The sequence below is a fragment of the Microtus oregoni genome, unplaced genomic scaffold, assembly GCF_018167655.1.
Source record: "Microtus oregoni isolate MIOR12 unplaced genomic scaffold, Mior012 000062F_ref0000492, whole genome shotgun sequence".
In the NCBI taxonomy this organism is placed as follows: Eukaryota; Metazoa; Chordata; class Mammalia; order Rodentia; family Cricetidae; genus Microtus; species Microtus oregoni.
In genome coordinates, this window is record NW_024543872.1 from 3,647,248 (window position 1) to 3,665,720 (window position 18,473).

General features: G+C 44.2%; 1 protein-coding gene across 5 annotated transcripts in view; it reads left to right on the forward strand.

The window, feature by feature from the left end:
- The window catches only part of Pde1c (phosphodiesterase 1C), a 455,584-nt gene that overhangs the window by 80,992 nt on the left and 356,119 nt on the right, over positions 1-18,473 (forward strand). For all 5 annotated transcript variants that reach the window (XM_041640294.1, XM_041640289.1, XM_041640290.1 and 2 more), the window contains exon 2: positions 12,084-12,134. Coding sequence is in view for 4 of the 5 variants with exons in the window: in XM_041640289.1 (XP_041496223.1) it covers positions 12,084-12,134 (51 nt within the window). In the remaining variant the exon portion in view is untranslated. The remainder of the gene's footprint in view (positions 1-12,083; positions 12,135-18,473) is intronic.

Below are 18,473 nucleotides of genomic sequence, written 5' to 3' on the forward strand. Positions count from 1 at the left end.
AGATGGTCTTGTGTTTGGTCAAGTCTGCCTATTTTAGGGGCTCATTGGCATATGATGTAGAAGGTGGTCCCTGGTGTACTATAGTGTTCTTAAGAAGCCCATAGAAAAAAAGTCTGAGTACTGTGGAACTTGGCTTAGCCTAATATAAAGATCATGGTGGAGAACTGAGTGGCATTTAGCAACGTGTTGCACAGGCTTATGAAAAGTAAAATTCTTCTCCTTTGCCAGAAATTAAGGTGACTTGACTTTTGTTGATCAGGGAGTGGGATATTTTTGTCTCACAAGGAACATCTGGGTTTGCTTATTGGAAAAGAAACAGCTCAGGGGCTTGATCCCATGACCGTTGGCATCCAGTCTGAGAAGGTTGTCAGAAGGGACTGAGTGAGGGATGGAATGAAGGCCCCTGTGAAAATTGCATCATGGAGAAGGACTTTTGAGGTTATTTTATGGGACAGGGATCAACTCAGGTGTGTGTGTGTGGGAGTGTCCTTGGCAGTTCAGGAGGAGTTGGAGGCCCAGTTGTCTGAGATGTCATAGAAACCCAAGCATGTGATTCTTAGCTGAACCAGCCCACTCTTCCTGCAACAGCAGAGAAGAGAGAAGGATTTGCAGAGCCAGAATCCAGTGCCAGCCTGCCCATTCACCGGTCCTGGTTACACCAAATCATTTAGCTCTTCCTCAGCTGAAAACAGGAATACTATTTACCTCAAGAGATACTGGGGGCTGGAGAGATGGCTCAGAGGTTAAGAGCACTGGCTGCTCTTCCAGAGGTCCTGAGTTCAATTCCCAGCAACCACATGATGGCTCACAACAATCTGTAATGAGATCTGGTGCCCTCTTCTGGCATGGAGGTGTACATGCAGGAGGCACACTGTATACATAATAAATATATCTTTAATAAAAAAGAGAGATACTGTAAAACCAAATAGAAATTATGGGAGTAGAGCCACTACCATTGCCTGGCCTAGAACACAAAATTAAAAACTGTCAGTGTCTCTCTGTCTTCTTTAGGCTTTTTTGTTTGTTTTTGTCTGGGTGGAGTATAATGTGCTCTCTGTTTGAATAGTCACATTGGCATGTCTTAATCTCACCCATACTTTTGATTCTTGTTAACTGCTCTTCCCTGATTTAGTAACTAGGGTGTTTTAATGAGAGCAGATGTACAGAATCCTTGCATCCCCATATCTACGGTGGCTGCTAGGGCATCAGACAGGAAGAGTCGGATGGGGTTCCCTTGGCCATCACCACGGGAATCTGTTCTGTGTTGGATAGTAGTGTTTTAAAATGGTGGCTGATGGACCAATGCACCAGCACTTGAATTTAGAGCATGCTCAGATGTGGCAGGTTGCAAATGAAATCAGACTCTCACCAGCATACATGACATGCATGTGGAAAGAGGAACGAAGACCATGGTGGTAGAGAAATCTCTGTACTCTCCTTAGTCCTGGTCCATTTTCCACTGCCTTCATAAAATACTGTGGGCTGAAGGAATTTACAAAGTAACAAATATTTGAGTTCTCATTCTGAAGGCTAGAAGTTGAAGAGTCGGCGTCTGGTGAGAAGCCTCTGAGATGACTGCGGGGCCAGCAAAGTACAAGTGATTTCCTAACACCTCTTAGGTTGTTACATCAGTCACCAGGGTTCTGACCCTAGACCATGTCACCTCTTACTACGCCCCGCCACCCAGCACCGCTAGGCTGGGATTAAGTTTCCAGCCAGTGCATTCCAGTATGGGGTGAGGTGATTTTACTTTTCCTGTCCTCCAGTGAGAAGCCCTCCTGACCGGTGGGAGTGATTCACAGTATAGCTATGTTCTTCCCTCTGCTTTCTCCGCTAGAATGTACCACAGCCCTCTTATCTCCCAGGACATCTTCATCCTCCATCTCACGCATTCCTGTCTTCCTGGAAACCTACCACTACTCACGACAGGCCACAGGGACCCTTCCCACTTGACAGTTTGGATAATATTACTAATAATACTATAAAAATAGGCTTTGCCAGTTAGCCCTGGGTTCCCCGAGGTCAGGTTCCGGCAGTGTAGTCAGGAGTTTTACCTGGAAATACTAAACGCTTCTTACAACAGCAACTTGCATGATAGTGTCGGAAGCTCAGTGCCAGGTCTTGGGTCTCAGACAGGTTTGAGGCTGTATCCATATGCACAGACACTCACATCTAGCACCACTCAGGTGGAGGGGATTCAGGAAGATGAAACAGAGGGTAACTGATGGCTGGATCTGAGCACCAGAGCCATGCATTGCATCTCCATAAAAAAAAAAAGAAAAACAAACTTAGAGTAGTCAGGAAAAGGGAGCAAAGAAGAGGTCAAACTAAATCAGTTTAACATGTCACTTCATTCTATAAGGGACTGGTACGTAGAGCAAAACAAACAAAATGCAATTTCTAGAAGATAGCAGGACTTAGACAAGCAAGAAAAGCTAAAATCAGGACTAGGGAAGAAAAAAGCTCACACAGTTCTTTCCGAATGACTTGACTTCCTTCAACTGACAAAAGTATTTTCCAAGTTGTCTTCTCAGGTTGGCAAGGGCTTCTTTGATTTTTTTTTTCCTGTCATTGCTCATTTCAAGGCAGGCTAAGCAAGCAGGAAAGCCATCCTATCTTCTGAAAGGCTTTGCGAATGTTCTTAGAGAGAGAGCCTGGAAGGTCCACCATCTCAGCTACTCTCAATCATGAGCCCCCATGAGTCATCACTACAGCGTGGTTTTCTTCTCTACACGAGGCTGATCAGAGTTGGCTTGACAATCGAACTGGCCTGCAGGGTACAATGAGGCAATGCCCAGTGGGGAGAAACAGCACGGAGGGTAGTGATGCTTTTTATGTCTCTGGGTAGAGCCTGCAGTAGGCGGCCTAAGCTCTGCTTTTGTAAGGAACAGGCGAGCACAGGACCCTCCTCTGCCATGCTTCCAGCTTGAGGTAGAATAGATGGGGGCTTCCTGTTCACCTTGATTGTGTGTCGGTGAGGCTTACTGATCATTGGATGTTGAACATTGATGGATGTCATGGTTCATGGCTCTGGCATAAGATCATACTGAACTCAGTTTTCAGACCTGTGTGACAAGTTATTTCATCTTAGGTAATGTTAAGAATATTTTCTAATAGAGCCTCTCCGCTGGCGCAAAGGAATCCAATCAGACCAGATTAAACCAAATTAAATGCCCGAGTTTAATAGACTGCAGACTCCCGGGTGGCCAGAGCATGGCAGGGAGAAGACAGAGGGAGCACACACGCAAACCCAAAACCATGTGTTCCTCCCCCCCCCCCCCGGCAGGAGCCTAAATACCCAGTGAGAGTGGTCCTGACCCTTCCTGGGGAGGGGTCAGCACTTGGCAGGCTGGGAGGTTCCTGGAAAAGTTCTCCTGCTCTATCAAAATCAGGTCTGGTAAAAAACGAACAGTCTCCCGAGCCTTTTGCTAACCCCAGCCAGTTTCAAGCATATTTTACAGGTCACTTCCCCTGGTTTATAAGCCTGTTGGAATGAGTCCTGGTCACCCTGCTCTTATTAGTGAAGATGCTGCTTCTACTCATAACTGTATTCCAGGCTCTAGGTGCCAGGCAGGTGACCTTCCCAGTCTTCTATCTGCTGCTTACTTGCCTTTGCTGGGGCTGGGGACAATAGAGGAGAGGGTCAGGCTGCAGCCTGGCTCTTGGCTAAGAGTAGTCTTCCCCGGGCTTCTTGTTAATCACACCCTTCGTTGTGTGAACCTGGGAGGACTTTGTGCATGTTGGGCAACTGCTCCACTGCTGAGCTATATTCTCAAGACCTCGTCCCCCCAATTAAAAAAATGTTTTGAGACAAAGACAGGGTGTCATTGAGTTATCTAGTCTGACTCTGAGCTTATTCAAGGCCAGCCATGAACTTGTCATCCCCTTGACTCCACCTCCTGAGTTGCTAAGATTTCAGACCTGTGCTGCCAAGGTCCGCTCTTTCCTTCTTGAATGCAGATGAGCTATGTTGAAAGGCATGGAATTCGGATCCAAATATTTGGTTAGAGGTTGTGCTGCACAGCTGCGTGGTCTTTGAAAAACTGCCCCCCCCTTCCTGAGAAATGGTAGTCCTATTTAATGTGATGGCGGGGGCCGTGAGCAGGGGTGTGCACATTTATCTGGGAGTTTGTCATTCACTCAAGGCATGATAAATATTTTTGAGTGGATCTTTAGAGCACATATGGCCATACAAGGATATCAATGTCTTTGTATCTTTCTGTCTTCCTGTGCTTTTCCAAATATTCTTGGCTTCAGACACACTCTGCATGGTGCACTGTGGGAGCCTGATCACTGATCATTAAATAAATATTGTTCCTAGGCTTTAGGCACTGAGCAGAGCAGCTTTTTGTTGCCTATTCGGTAGAGAATTTGCGCTTATGTGGGCGACGAGTTGAAATGGAAGGAGAAAGACTATAAGCCTTAGATGCAGGCAATCGGTGCTACAGGAGGGGATAAAGCTAGAAAGGTGAGGAGGAGCAGGGAAAGGGAGCTATGATGGAAGTCTCCACTTGGAAAATACCACCTAAGCAAGGAGTCTTTCTCCCAGCTCATCATCTTGCTTTTCTGATGCTGTTTGGGTCTTTGTAAGTGGACAGGGAGGTGAAATCAAGCCCTTGTGGGCAGTTCTGAGCTTTCTTTTATCTGGTACTTAGGGAGGGTACCTGAACACTCATTGCAACTTCTCTGGGAGGGCCATTGGGTCTGCCGTTTCACTTATGAGGCTTCTTAAGGGAGTACACCTGCAGAGGGTCCCTGGGCACAACCCAGAGCTTAGGGCAAACAGCAGACTTGGGTAGATGCCCCATAGGAAGCCAGACTTTGCCTTAGGCTGCACTCCCTGTGTATTTTTCCCTATAGCTGGCATCTCAGCTGCCTTTACACTTACCCAGGTGTCAGGGCTTCCAAAACATGCGTGGCAGTGTTTTGGGTTCAGTTTTGGTTACAAAGCAGTGTGCACCTGCCTGGTTTACTGCCACAACTGTTAGGTCTTCCGAAGTTTTCATGGCACTCTGCTGTCCTTGCTAATGGCCTGGATTGTTTGTGGCTTGGCTGCCACATCAAAGCCCCTTTTGGTGTTTGGGGTTGGGACATTGTGAGTTAATTTTCCCACCATCTCACTAACCTTTGTCTCTATGGAAAGTCCGTACTTAGAAATTTGCTTATAGACAATTTTATTGGTTTATTTATTTTAGGGAAAACATGTAGCAAGCATGCCAGGGATGAAGGGGGAATGTAATTTTAGAACGCTGCTTCTGACATACCAGCACACCCCATTGCCTTCCCTCCTTGGTGGGACTCTGCTTCAGTGGGCTCTGGGATGCGGCCAAGATCAGTGTGACCATCAAATTGGTTTCCTTCTAACTATACTTGTATATACATAGATGGAGAGACACAGCCACCTCCCTAACTGGCCTGTGTGTCAAGGCTGCTGCATTCCTCTAAGAAGCAAGTTCTGTTGCCCAGCTAGCCCCCCTCTATACCCCCCGCAGTGCCCTGTAGGCATGCTGTGCATGGGGAGCTGGCAGCAGTGTGAGTCAAATCCTTTTCCTCATGATCGTACCTTATGAGAAGAGTCTCCTGCCTGCTGATTCTCGCAGTCACATCTGCAGCCTTAGCCACTGAGTTTGACATAAGCAGAGGCGCACTTCCGCTTCTGACAGAACAAAGGCAATAGTGTCCTGAGAAGAAGAGAACAGTGGCGCTAGTTTTGAAGGACTCTGTTGTGAATTTTACTTTAGTAAAGATGTAGGGCGTGATGGGTCATCTCTCAGAAGTGCTGTTCGGTTGGTCTAAGCTGTTATCTGGGCACAGGGATTTGAACAGTTCCCCAAATGAGTCTAACATTCTACCAGGTGCAACTGACTAATGTTGAGTGTGGGGGGCAACTTGGTGTGGAGAGGAGAACAGTACTTCTTGAGTCTTACAGGGAGTGCTCTCTCATCACACAGGGTATGATCAGGGGCAGGTCTTAGATCTGGATCTAACACGTATTTTATATGTATACGTGTGTGTGTATGTCCACAATCATAACAAGCAAACACAATAGCTAACTCTTCTCTATCCCTTTGATAGAATATTTTTACTGGATATAAACATGGCACATGCTTATCCTAAATTATTGCCTTTATGCAGAAGTATAAAAAGGTAACAAATCTGAATTATTGCCTTTAGTCAGAAACAAAAAAAGGTAACAAATTTTTCTCAAATGTGCCACAAAGAAAAATAATTATTTCCACATCTGGCAGTATATATTTTATATTCGTTTTATATTCGTCTCTGCCATGCATATATATATATATATATATATATATATATATATATATATGCTTGTCACGCAGCTACACTGACAGACTCTATTGCATATATAACTAGAATCTGTGCGTTTTGTGCTAACAGGATAGCATGGATGCCTTTCCATACTTCTGCAGTCATTTGGACACACTTTGCCAAATTCAAGCTCTAATTAAGCTGATAAATGAAGCCACTATTAAAGCTTTGTGTATGTGTGTCTGTGTGCGCGTGTGTGGTGTGTATGGTGTATCTAGGTGTGTGATATGTGTATGTTTGTGTGGTGTGTATGTTGTATTTGTGTGTGTAGTGTGTATGTGTGTGTATGGTTGTGGTGTGAACGGTGTGTGTATGTGTGTGTGTATGTGTGTGTAGTGTGTATGTGTGTGTATGGGTGTGGTATGGTGTGAGGAGTGTGTGTGTATGTGTGTGTATATGTGTGTGTGTGTATGTATGTAATACAAAACTCATAACACGTGAAGGCTCTTCTGCTGCTGAAGAGCTTGGCTGTGTCCAAGCCCACAGACAATGGGCCCTCAAGCCTATCTAAAAGTGTGTGGCCTGGAAATGGAAGGGCTTAGTCAGCTGGGCGTGATCACTCTTTGTAGTCTTTTTCTCTGTGGCAATGTTGTTCCTCTCTTTAAGCCCTCCACAAGGCCCTGTTGACACTAATCTCTGGACCAGGAGAGCAGCGGGTAAACCACAGTAACAATAAGAAAAGAGCTGCATCTCAGACAGCAGGCAGAGCTTGCCATTGTTAGGGGCATGCTTTTCTGTCTGGTGGGTCTGGGATCTTATATCCCTAAAGAAGTCAGTAGCATGTATTTATATTTGAAATCTCATAACTGTTTGTCAGTATAGGCAGCTAACTATTTAACACTTACAAGCTTGTGGGCCCAAATGAATCAGACCATACAGATTGGCCAGAAGCCTGCCTGAGATGTCTGGTCTAGATGCTGTCGGTGGCATTTTGTGTCTATCCAGTTTAATTTAGTTCTAGAAACATCAGCTGACCACATTATTCAGAGTGGCAGTCATTAGTCAAAAGAATAGAAATATGAAAATTAAAAATTAAAGATCTTGCATTGGACAGGGCAGGTTACAGCTGATTGCCAGCTGTTCTGAAAAATTCATCCCAGACCAGGAGCCACCAAGGCATTTGGAATTTCTCAGGAATGGATTTCCTCAGACATTATCATCCTCTCTGAGGTTGAACTCTGCATTTGTAGTCTGCAATTCAGAAAACCCTCTAGGTAGTTCTGGTTTCTGCTGAAGCTGGAGAGCTGGGTCTGCAAGGAGAATGAAGTGAAACACAGGCCGGCACCTGGGATGCACCGTGAAATGCCTTTATGCATTAACCTGAAGACTAAATCAGGGTCGGTCTGGTGAAGACCTAGGAGGGGCATTTGTGCAAGAGTGTGTGAAGTGTGTTATATTGAAAGATGCCGTGGGAACCGTCATCACTGAGGTTTGGAAATGTATCTAAGAGGCCTGTGTGGCTAAGGCTTTGTGCCCGGAGTGGCGCTACTGCGGAGGGTGAGACCTTTACAGGGTGACCCTGCTGACCAGATTTTCGTCTTTGGAGGTATGATCTTGAAGGGACTGTAGGATCCCAGCCCCTTCCAAATTCCTGCTTGCTTCTTGGTTATGGTGTGACTTCGTTGTGCTTTACCAAGACCCCCTACTGATGCCATCTGACACTAGAGGCCCCTGGACTGAACAAAACGGATCTTTACTCTTTGCGAATGAGTCCCTTTAGGCAGCTCCTGCAGTGACAGAAATCTGACTAACACGTAGTGGAAGATTAAGTTAATGTCAGGGCTTTGATTCCAGGCCAAGCAAGTTGGATCATATATTGTAGGCTGTCCCTGGAAACCACTCAGCAGGGAAGCATGGTGTCTGTGCTTCATGGGGGACAGTCATTCCGGCTGTCACATCACTTCTGGGTAGAGGCAACTCTCCTGGCACCTCACTGGCCTAGATTTTGATGCCTGCCTCTCCTGATATAACTTGGATCTGGGTCAGCAATTCCCGTCCTTGGCTAAGGGTTTTGGGAGGGGAGTCCCAAGACTTGGTCTGAAATAGCAACCCAGGGAGAATGTGCCTTTCTAAGGCTAGACGTTAGGTGATCCTTGTGTTCACAGCTATTGCAATGGTCTTTGTAACCCTGCTTTGAAGGTAGCCTATCGCTTTCTGCAGTAAAGGTGTGAAGTTTTTTTTTCCTTTTCCTTTTTTTTTTTTGTGGAAAAAGATTGTTATATTTTTCAGAGGTATACAGGGTCTAAAGAAGAAACAATTTGAACTCAAGGGCTGGAGAACACACGTGCATATCCAGCTCCAGTCAGGTTCTGTGGAGGCCTGGAAATGTGAGCCAGTTTCCACACTGACCACAGGTCAGAGAGCGTGGAACTTTCCTCTAGTTCCTTTAAGGTTATTGTGCTTCTACCTCAAAATGAAGGTCCCACCTAGTTGTTGCTCAGAGAGTTCTGTTCTCTCAAGCTTATGTCAACAGGTATGGCTAATTGCCAGATCCAGCACAATCTAGCTCTAGGAATAGAGAAGTAGATTTGTTCCTACCTTAAACGAAAGTCTAAGGATCCAATCAAGTTCCAGTTCCCTTTTTGGAGATAACTTGGGATTCCACCCAGGGAATCGTTTGCCTACAGAATGTTTTGGTCTAGGGTGTGAGCGTGACTTGTTTTGTTCTAGCAAGAGAATGTTTAACTATGAATTTAGCCTGCAACTTTCAATTTGTCTCTTCATTTCCTTATATCATGTTAATGCAGCCTTTTGCCTTACTCCTACCTTTTGGGGTCAGGAGTATTTGAAGCAGTTGGACATTAAATGCAGGTGAGTTTTCAGTGCACACTGGAACTCCCTCCCGAAACTATTCTGGGTTTCTCTGTTTAAATATTTTCATTCGTGTCTTCATGTTCTTTACTATATTTCTAAATCTCCATGCCCTTACCCTGGTGAGAGGTATTTTTAGTTCAGGCTGGTCCCCGACAGAGTTCATGTAAGGGTCTGAGTGTGGCCGAGGAGTTCTTCAGAGGTGAGGTGCAGTTCTGCCCTGTGGCAGGCCGGCTTTGCCTGGAGGAAGGAACTTCTGTGCAAACTGTTTGTGTTCAATAGTGATTTTACCAAAGGCCATAGAAGATGAGAGAAATATGGACGCTAATAGATCCCTGGGCCCTACCCTGAGATGAGAATCTTGTTACTTTAGTCCTTGATATGAAGGTTTGATTGTGAGATGCTGTGATGTGTGCAGTAGCACCTCCCCCTGCTGGCCATTTTGTATAATGCAACAAAAGTAGAACCACCGTGGGATGATTCCAAAGCCAGGAACAAAGAAACCAAGGTTGAAATGTGCAAACGCTGTGAACTTTAATTTACCCCAGAGAGAGCCATGGCTCCTTTCACCATTTGCAAAATTATCCTGTAAAGTGATATTCCTGAGACTATCAGGAGGCTGATATTCTCGTGTCCTTCTGTGTCAACATCATACGCAGCAATGATTACACTACAATCTCTTCTGCCTGCTGTTGGTATTCTTTCTTTCTTTCTTTCTTTATTTATTTATTTTGATTTTTTTGAGACAGGGTTTCTCCGTAGCTTTTTGGTTCCTGTCCTGGAACTAGCTCTTGTAGACCAGGCTGGCCTCGAACTCACAGAGATCCGCCTGCCTCAGCCTCCCGAGTGCTGGGATTAAAGGCGTGCGCCACCACCGCCCGGCTGGTATTCTTTTTTTAAACCACAATGAACAGGATTTTCTTGTTGGTTGGACTGTATGTCATTCCAAAAGACATCACAAACATTTATGTCTGTCTTGCATGGATATAGAAAACAACACATATCAATCTTAATGGAAGTAAAAACATTTAAATTTAGCAATGTCTGGAAGATGACTCAGTATAAAAAGTATCTGCAGTGCAAGCAACTATGAGGACCTGAGATCAAATCCCCAGAACCCACATAAAAGCTAGCTCCTTAGTAGGAGCCTTCATAATCCCGGTGCTTCTACAAGGAGATGGACGAGAGAGACAGGAGAATCCCACGAGTTCCTGGGTCAAGCTATCTTTGCAAACACAGTGGAAAACAACAGAGACCCAGGTACAGGGATGCTCTTTATTAGACTCTCTGAGTAAAACTGGCAAGAACTAAAACCTCAACCTAGTACATATAGAGAGGTTAACCAGATTACATCTAGCAGATCCCCACACAACTGGCCATCCTTGTGCACCAAGCCAGTTTTACTCAGATATTCTAATGAAAGTGACTGGGGCTAATTTTAGGTGCTAATGCAGGCTTGGAAACCCAGCAAAGGGAGGCTGCTTTCTCCCACTTAAAATTCAAGCCTAGCTGACTGTCAGAGTGGTCAGGCGGTCAGTGGTAGCATGGAAATACCTGGAGCACGTGTCAATTTTAAAATTTACATTAAACAAGTAAATTTAGTGGGGCATGGTGGCACACACCTTTAATCCCAGCACTCTGGAGGCAGAGGCAGGTGGCTCTCTGTGAGTTCAAGGCCAGCCTAGTTTACAAAGAAAGTTCCAGGACAGCCAGGGCTGTTACACAGAGAAACTCTATTTTTTGATAATTTTTTCATATGAAATATATTTTGATTATATATTTCCCTGTCCCCAAATTCTTTTCAACTCTCTACCACCCAACTTCATGATTTTTTTTTCTCTCTCTCTCTGACACACAAAACAAAAACCAAAAGGACAAAAAAAAAGTCAAACTAAACCAACCAACCAACCAACCAAACAAACAAACAAACAAAGCATACAAAAACCCGGAGTCTGTTTTGTTTCAGCTCCTGGGCAGGAGGCCTGCCCTGGGGTGTGGTTCATTATAGAAAACTTGATTCTTTTCTCCTGACAGCTACCATTCACAAAAGGACTTTGTGTTCTCTTCCACTTCCAGGATTTTGCCTGTCTAGAATATAATTGCGATGGCCTTGCGCTTGTTTAGTCTCTTTGACCTGTGGGTCAGGCCTGTTGGATCTGAATGATGGTGTTTCCTGGATGTTCTCCACCATCTCTGGCTCTCACGATCTTTCTGTCTCCTCTTCCGTGTGGATCCCTTGAGGGAGGGGTTTGATGAAAGCTTCCCATTTAGGGCCGAGTACTCTAGGGTCTCTTACTGTCTGCATGTTGTCCAGTTGTGAATCTCTTTGTTAATAGCCATCTACTGCAAGAGGCAGCTTCTCTGACGAGGGTTGAGTGGTGCACTGATCTCTATGGTTATAGTATATGTCATTGAGAGTCATTTGATTGCCGTGTTCATTTAGTAGAATAGTACCAGTAGCTTTTCCCCTAACTCCTACGACTGATCTAGTCTCTGGCCCCATTACTACTGTCTGGTGTGGATTGTATCTCAGAGCGGGCCTTAAATTCAATTTAAAAACAAAGTGGTTGGTTATTCCTACAACCTTTGTACTTCAGTTGTATCTGTATGTCTTGTAGGTAGGTTGCTGTTGTAGGCTGGAGGGTTTATAGCTGGGTAATTTTAATCATTACTTTTCTCTTCCGGGAGTGCACAAAGTACCCTCAAGCACCACAAATGCTAGTCAGTAGGGAATAGCTTCTAGTTGGGGACCAGCTAGATTTCTCCATGTTTGCTGACTCTAGAAGGTTGCAGCAATAGGGCTTTTCTTTCAGCAACACAGCTTTACCTTCAGGTTGTAGGGAGTAACCGGTAAATAGCATTGCCAACAGCCTGTGATTTCTTTCTGTATGGTCCCCTTTAATGTGCCGTATTGTTAACGGTGTCCTCTGTTTTTCCCACAGTTGCAAATGAAGGAGGAGATAAGAATGCCCGTCCACTTGCCCGCTTCTCCCGTGAGTAAATCTCGCTTCACTCTTCCTGGGCTCCTTTAGAACGTGTTTACTTGAGGCCTTAGCTCACGTGACTCACCTCTATGAGTCTGTTAGGTGTGCTCGAACAGCGATGTAGAAAATGTCTTCCTGTTGGTTAATATTGCACTTGGGCCCCATCGCACGTGAGCTGCTCCTGGTCATGGGCTTTTTGGTCCTTGGAACTGTGGGCTCTAAGCTGTGCTCGAGAGTTTTGCTTTTTGGAGCTTAGTTTCCAGAGCAACAGAATGAATCTCACGCTTGCTTTTGAGGAAGGTAGAGCTCCTAGGCTCCCAAACCTCCTCACCCAGGGCCTGCATTTTAACAAATCTCCAGTTGTTTCTTGTTCACAGTATAGTTTGAGAGGGGCTGTATAAGGCATATCCTCAGAGCACACTGCAGGGAGGAGGGTGTTCAGTGGTGCTGGAGGGAGGATGCTGGTAGCTACGATGTCTATCCATGTGTAAAGAAGGATCATTGCATCTCACCGCGGATCTATGCACTTACATCACTGTCTTGGAGACGCTTTGCAGTTCAGATGGATTGGATGGCTTTCCCTAGGCTTAGGAATATTTTCAGGGTTGTAGCCAGGCTGTTGTTTCTCACCCTAATTTTCCAGGTCTTGATCTTGACAAGAAAATAGCCACCAAAGGCTTCTCAAAGGTTTCCAGGCCCATACGATCAGTAAATTCCATAGCAAGTTTGTGGATGCCCTGGAATTAAATGGGTTCCAGTGAAGTCATTGGAAATGCTGGAGCCAGAGAAGAGCTCAGCAGAGATGCAGAGATGCTTGCAAGCCTGTTCTCCTTCAAGTTGAGAAATGGAGATTCCCCTGACCCCAATACTATTATTGCTTTACTTGCTTTTCCTTAATTTTACTTATGCTTTTCTGGGCCCTGTATTTCCATCTGAAAAATGGAATTAATAACTTTTATAAAATTGTTAACATTGCATCCCATCATTGCTTTACCCTACGTGGGATTGGCAAGATCTGAGTGTGACATGGTCAAGGTGATCTTAACACAAGTTAAGTATGATTTTTCTATTTCTAGGGATTCCTCTAAATGCTGCCTTCTCACTCTTTTCAGAAAGTTTCCAAATTTTAGGGTTGATTTCCCAGAGACAGCTTCTATAGGACTGTAATGAGCATGCTGATGAAGGAGCACTGAGCATGCTGATGAGGGAGCACTGAGTGCTTGCAGTGTATACTCTGCAATGAATACTCCTCACGGGCCCTGTTTTCCACTGTCCTTCCACCTGGAACTATTATTTCCAAAATAAGTTTGTCAGTGAGGATGATGGATATGGCTTCGTCCCTTTTTATTTTTTAAAAAAATTATTTATTTATTTTTATTAAAGATTTCTGCCTCCTCCCCGCCACTGCCTCCCATTTCCCTCCCCCTCCCCCAATCAAGTCCCCCTCCCTCATCAGCCCAAAGAGCAATCAGGGTTCCCTGCCCTGTGGAAAGTCCAAGGACCACCCACCTCCATCCAGGTCTAGTAAGGTGAGCATCCAAACTGCCTAGGCTCCCACAAAGCCAGAACGTGCAGTAGGATCAAAACCCCATTGCCATTGTTCTTGAGTTCTCAGTAGTCCTCATTGTCTGCTATGTTCAGCGAGTCCTGTTTTATCCCAGGCTTTTTCAGACCCAGGCCAGCTGGCCTTGGTGAGTTCCCGAAAGAACATCCCCATTGTCTCAGTGTGTGGGTGCACCCCTCGCGGTCCTGAGTTCCTTGCTCGTGCTCTCTCTCCTTCTGCTCCTGATTTGGACCTTGAGATTTCTGTCCGGTGCTCCAATGTGGGCAGAGACCCTTTTTTTTTAAAAAAAAATTTATTTATTTACTTATTATGTATCCAATATTCTGTCTGCATGTATGCCTGCAGGCCAGAGGAGGGCACCAGACCTCATTACAGATGGTTCTGAACCACCATGTGGTTGCCGGGAATTGAACTCAGGACCTTTGGAAGAGCAGGCAATGCTCTTAACCGCTGAGCCATCTCTCCAGCTCCATCCTTCTTATTTTTAGTTTTCATCTCTTGAGCAGCAGTCAGGGGGATGAATAATCTGGAGTGGAAACTGATCATACCACGTGCAGGATTTCCCTCGATGGGAACTCCTGACACATGCCAGGTGTGCGAAGAGAAAGGGTCCTTAAGCTATGAGGACAGGAGGCTTGGAGCAGTAAGTCCCTTTATGGACGGAAAAGGTAACTTCTTGTAGGTAGCTTCTATAAGTTCTAAGCTATGTGATTGATTTGAAAGGATGACATGTCACGTGACAGCTTATTAGCTAGAGATAAATGAGGACACCAGGGGTGAAGTCTATACAGGAAAAGTGGTTCCCAGTAATCCTTCGAGGTGAGGCTAACACAAAGCAGGAGAGGAAAGTGTCTTGATAGAGTACAGTATCCTGGGAGAAAGCCCGAGGGTATCGTAGGTGCTGTCTCTTTTTGTAGCATGTACTAGAGAGAGGGGAATTAGGTGGAATTCAGAAAGGGAAGAATATTCTCATTGTGCCATTGTTGAGTTGCGCCCCTTTCCGTGTATCATGCTGGAAGGATGGTGGGATGAAGCATTCGGCGTGGAAAGAGGGCGAGAACCCAGATGGTACTCTGGAGATGGGAAGATAAAGAACTGGCTTCTTTCTGTCTTTTGTTTTTAACAAGACAGAGATAGGTGGAGAGCCCAACTAGGGTGGGTTATTCAGTGAGGCAAGCAGGAGCCTGTGCTCTGAGGTCTGGACCCAATGGGGAGGAAGGGAGCACCAGGGCAAAGAGTGGGTCCTATTTTCCCTTTGTTTTAACCTCTAGCTTTGACTTTTGACCTGCCAGGCTTCAATCAGAGCATCTACACAATAACCGTGGGCAGATGGTAGTGCTGATGTCATCACTTGAAAATGGCACCTGTTGTGAGGGTAGCCATGCTGAGACTAGAGCCCTATCACCACCATCCCGGCCCTTCGCTCCTGTGTATGGAGGGGTCAGAAGGGCTGATGTGGAAAGAAAGTGATTCCTAATCTTGAAAAAGAAAAGTTATTTTCCATGTCAGGGAATAACGGCCATGTGTAGTGTTCAGGTCCGGCCACAGTGTGGCAGAACAAGCTCAGACTGTGATGTACTCCTCACTCCTGAAGCCCCAAGACACTGCAGGCTGCTTTGGGCTAGTACTGGGAAGGAGGTCCAGGGCACTCAAGAGACATGGAGAGGACACAGTGGTCCCAAAGTTTACATAGTCACACAGCTTTCTTCTGAAGTTCTCATTGCTTCTCTAGAAGATGGGAAATGAGTTCTCCCTGATAGGAGCAATCATTGAAAGAAAATGGTAGTTTTTAGACTGGAGAGATGAGTTAGTGTTTAAGAAGGCACTGGTTGTCCCTCATTTCCAGAACCCACGTGTTGGCTCAGACCTGTCATAACCCTAGTCCCAGGGGTCCTTATGCCCTCTTCTGGCTGCGCGCGCGCGCGCGCGCACGCACACACACACACACACACACACACACACACACACACACACACACTCACTCATAAACACACACACATATACACACACAGGCAAAACACCTTAACACATAAAATAAAAATTAAAAGAAAATAAGGGTTTCTGAAGCAGCAGGAGAAATTGAAGGTGATTAGTAATGCCTTTAGATTTGGCACATCTTATTTGGGAGGGTAAAAAATAAATACTGATGGTATCATGTTTTAATGCCCACATAATGAAAGAATTTGGGTTATGCAGTATGGGGAACTGGATTTGAAACTTCCTAAATTGGACTTTTAAAAAATGGCAGATTCTGTTTTTCAAGTGTTTGCATCCTTCCCATCCCACGTGTTCTTTTTAGAGTGTGAGACTGATAAACCTCACACTGAGACCTAAGCCTGCATCTTCTCCTATAAATGTAGCAGAAATAATATGATATGTCTTGGTAAATTATATCATCAAAGACAATGTGGCTTTCACCGTCTGCAAGCTGGGATGTACTAGGGCATTGTCATCTTGCTGTGAGCAGTGGGAAAGAGGAAGTCTAGTGAGATAGGGAATGTTTGAGAAAATAACTCTCTATTCTAGATAATAACACACACACACACACACACACACACACACACACACACAGTGCTCTCATGCCAACTCATGCCAAAAATTGCTGAGTGGAAAACCTGGATGCTCAGCCTCACAAAGCTGCAATAGGTGGGACCTCAGGAAAGATCAGATGGGGAGCTATGGCTTTCCTCTGCGTTCTAGTTCTGTCGGCCAGGAGCTGAGCATCCCTCTGCCCTCCTGCTGGGTGCCATCAGGGGGTCCTGGTGGAGAGCTACCACATTGTTGCCTAGTCACCTTGATGTCATCCTTACCAGTGTTTCAGAAGAGACCACACATGACAAGGAATTTTACCTCTCTCTCCCTTTCCTGGGTATTAATTGGAGTGGCAGCCTGGTGGGGGACCTTGGACTTGCACATTCGCTTTGCAGTAACAAGGTAGAATCCCATCTTTCTCTGCTTGTGTGTCAGAGTAAGACCAATGAAATCCATGCCAAGGCACATTCAATCTTCTAAAAAAAATTCAAGAGGAGTCTTGAAAGCAGCCAGAGAAAACAGACAACGGACTGGCAGAGGGAAAGCAATTTGAATTATGGCAGATTCCTCACCAGACGCCTTAGCAACACAATGTTTTCAGGTGTTAAAAGAAAAGAACTGACACCCCAGAAACCTGCAACCATCTGGCTGTTCCTGAGGAATGAAGCAACAATTGACACATTATAAGATGAAGGAAAAACTCAGACTGAAGGAAGGCTAAAGGAAGTTCCTGAACAAAAGGAAACTTGAAATGGAGAGCCTTGCAAGACCAGGAAGGGAAGAACAGCAGATACCATCTACAAGTAAATGAAGTTTCATCTCTGAGTTTTCTAAATTACTTATGGTATTCAAAGACAAATCACAAAATTACCTGATATGTTGCTAAGTGTACATAAAGCAAATACCATAATTAGTATGAGTACTGTTAAATCTATAATTATATTTTACATTGGGAAAACAAAGGGATCTAAGTGGATAGAACGGTTCTATACTTAAATTGACGAAACAGTCTCTCTAGAAGACATTTTAGTAGTATTTATTGTTACATTGTTTATCTAATATATAATTCAATATCCAGTATACCTACTTAGAAAACTACAGAGATACCCTATAGAGAGAATGGAATTATAAAAACATTCAAGTAAGTCATGGGAAAAATAGAGGGATGAAAAAACAGGCAAAACAAATGTAAGTTCCCAGTAATGTAATAACTACATTACATAAAAATGATCTAAGCATAGCAATTAATGGGCAGATTTTCATATTAGATTAGAAAACATGACCAACTATGTATTGCTTATAAGAAACAAATGCAACTGTTTAAACAAGTTGAAAGTTGTCCATATTAGATTTAATCAGGGGAAATCTCTAGTGCATCCTCAGATCAGGAAGATATTAGAGACCATGAGATCAAGAGTCAGGAACATTATGTCATGGTACTTTATCAGCTCACCAAGAAGACAGCAACCTCATTTGTTATTTACCAGCGACAGAGATTATGTGAAGCAGAATCTGACAGAGTTAAAATGAGAAACAGGTAGTAGCTACACAATTATAGTTGGAGGCTTCAACACACCTCCTTCCATCATACACAGAACATACAGAAGGAAGATGATAGAACTCAAAACCACCAATAATCAGTAGTATTTAAGTTAAGTTGTTAAGTTACGTAAATAGTTCATTCAGTAACTGCCAAATATCTATTTTCTTCTAAAGTATGCAAAATCACATCCCAAGAAGTATCACAAAACAATCTTAAGGAATTTAAAAGAACAGAAATTATGCAGAATGTGATCTCTAACTATAATGAAGCCAATAAGAAAACCCAAGAGGCAGACTTTAAAACAACTGAAAGTTAACACCACACTTCAGTCATAAAGATGAGGTCAAAAGAGGAATGAAATTATGCTGTATTAAGCCAGGATAAAGATGCAGTTTGTCAAAGTTTATGGTACTCAACATTTATACTTTTCTCAAAAGCGTTGATGGGAAAGTTTGTTGCATATGAATGTATACATGTATTTAAAAAAAAGTCTAAAGCCAATAGTAAGAATTTTGAAAAAGAGCTAAACAAACTCAAATCAAGCACCATAAGGTCAATAATAAAGAGAAGAGCAAGGGACATTAAAAAACCAAGATACATGGATGTACTATAAAAGATAGACTATGTTTATGATGGCAGTTCCAGAAGGTATAAAGCTCTGTACTCAAAGCCAAGCGACAATATAGCTGCCTTAGTACATATTATGATG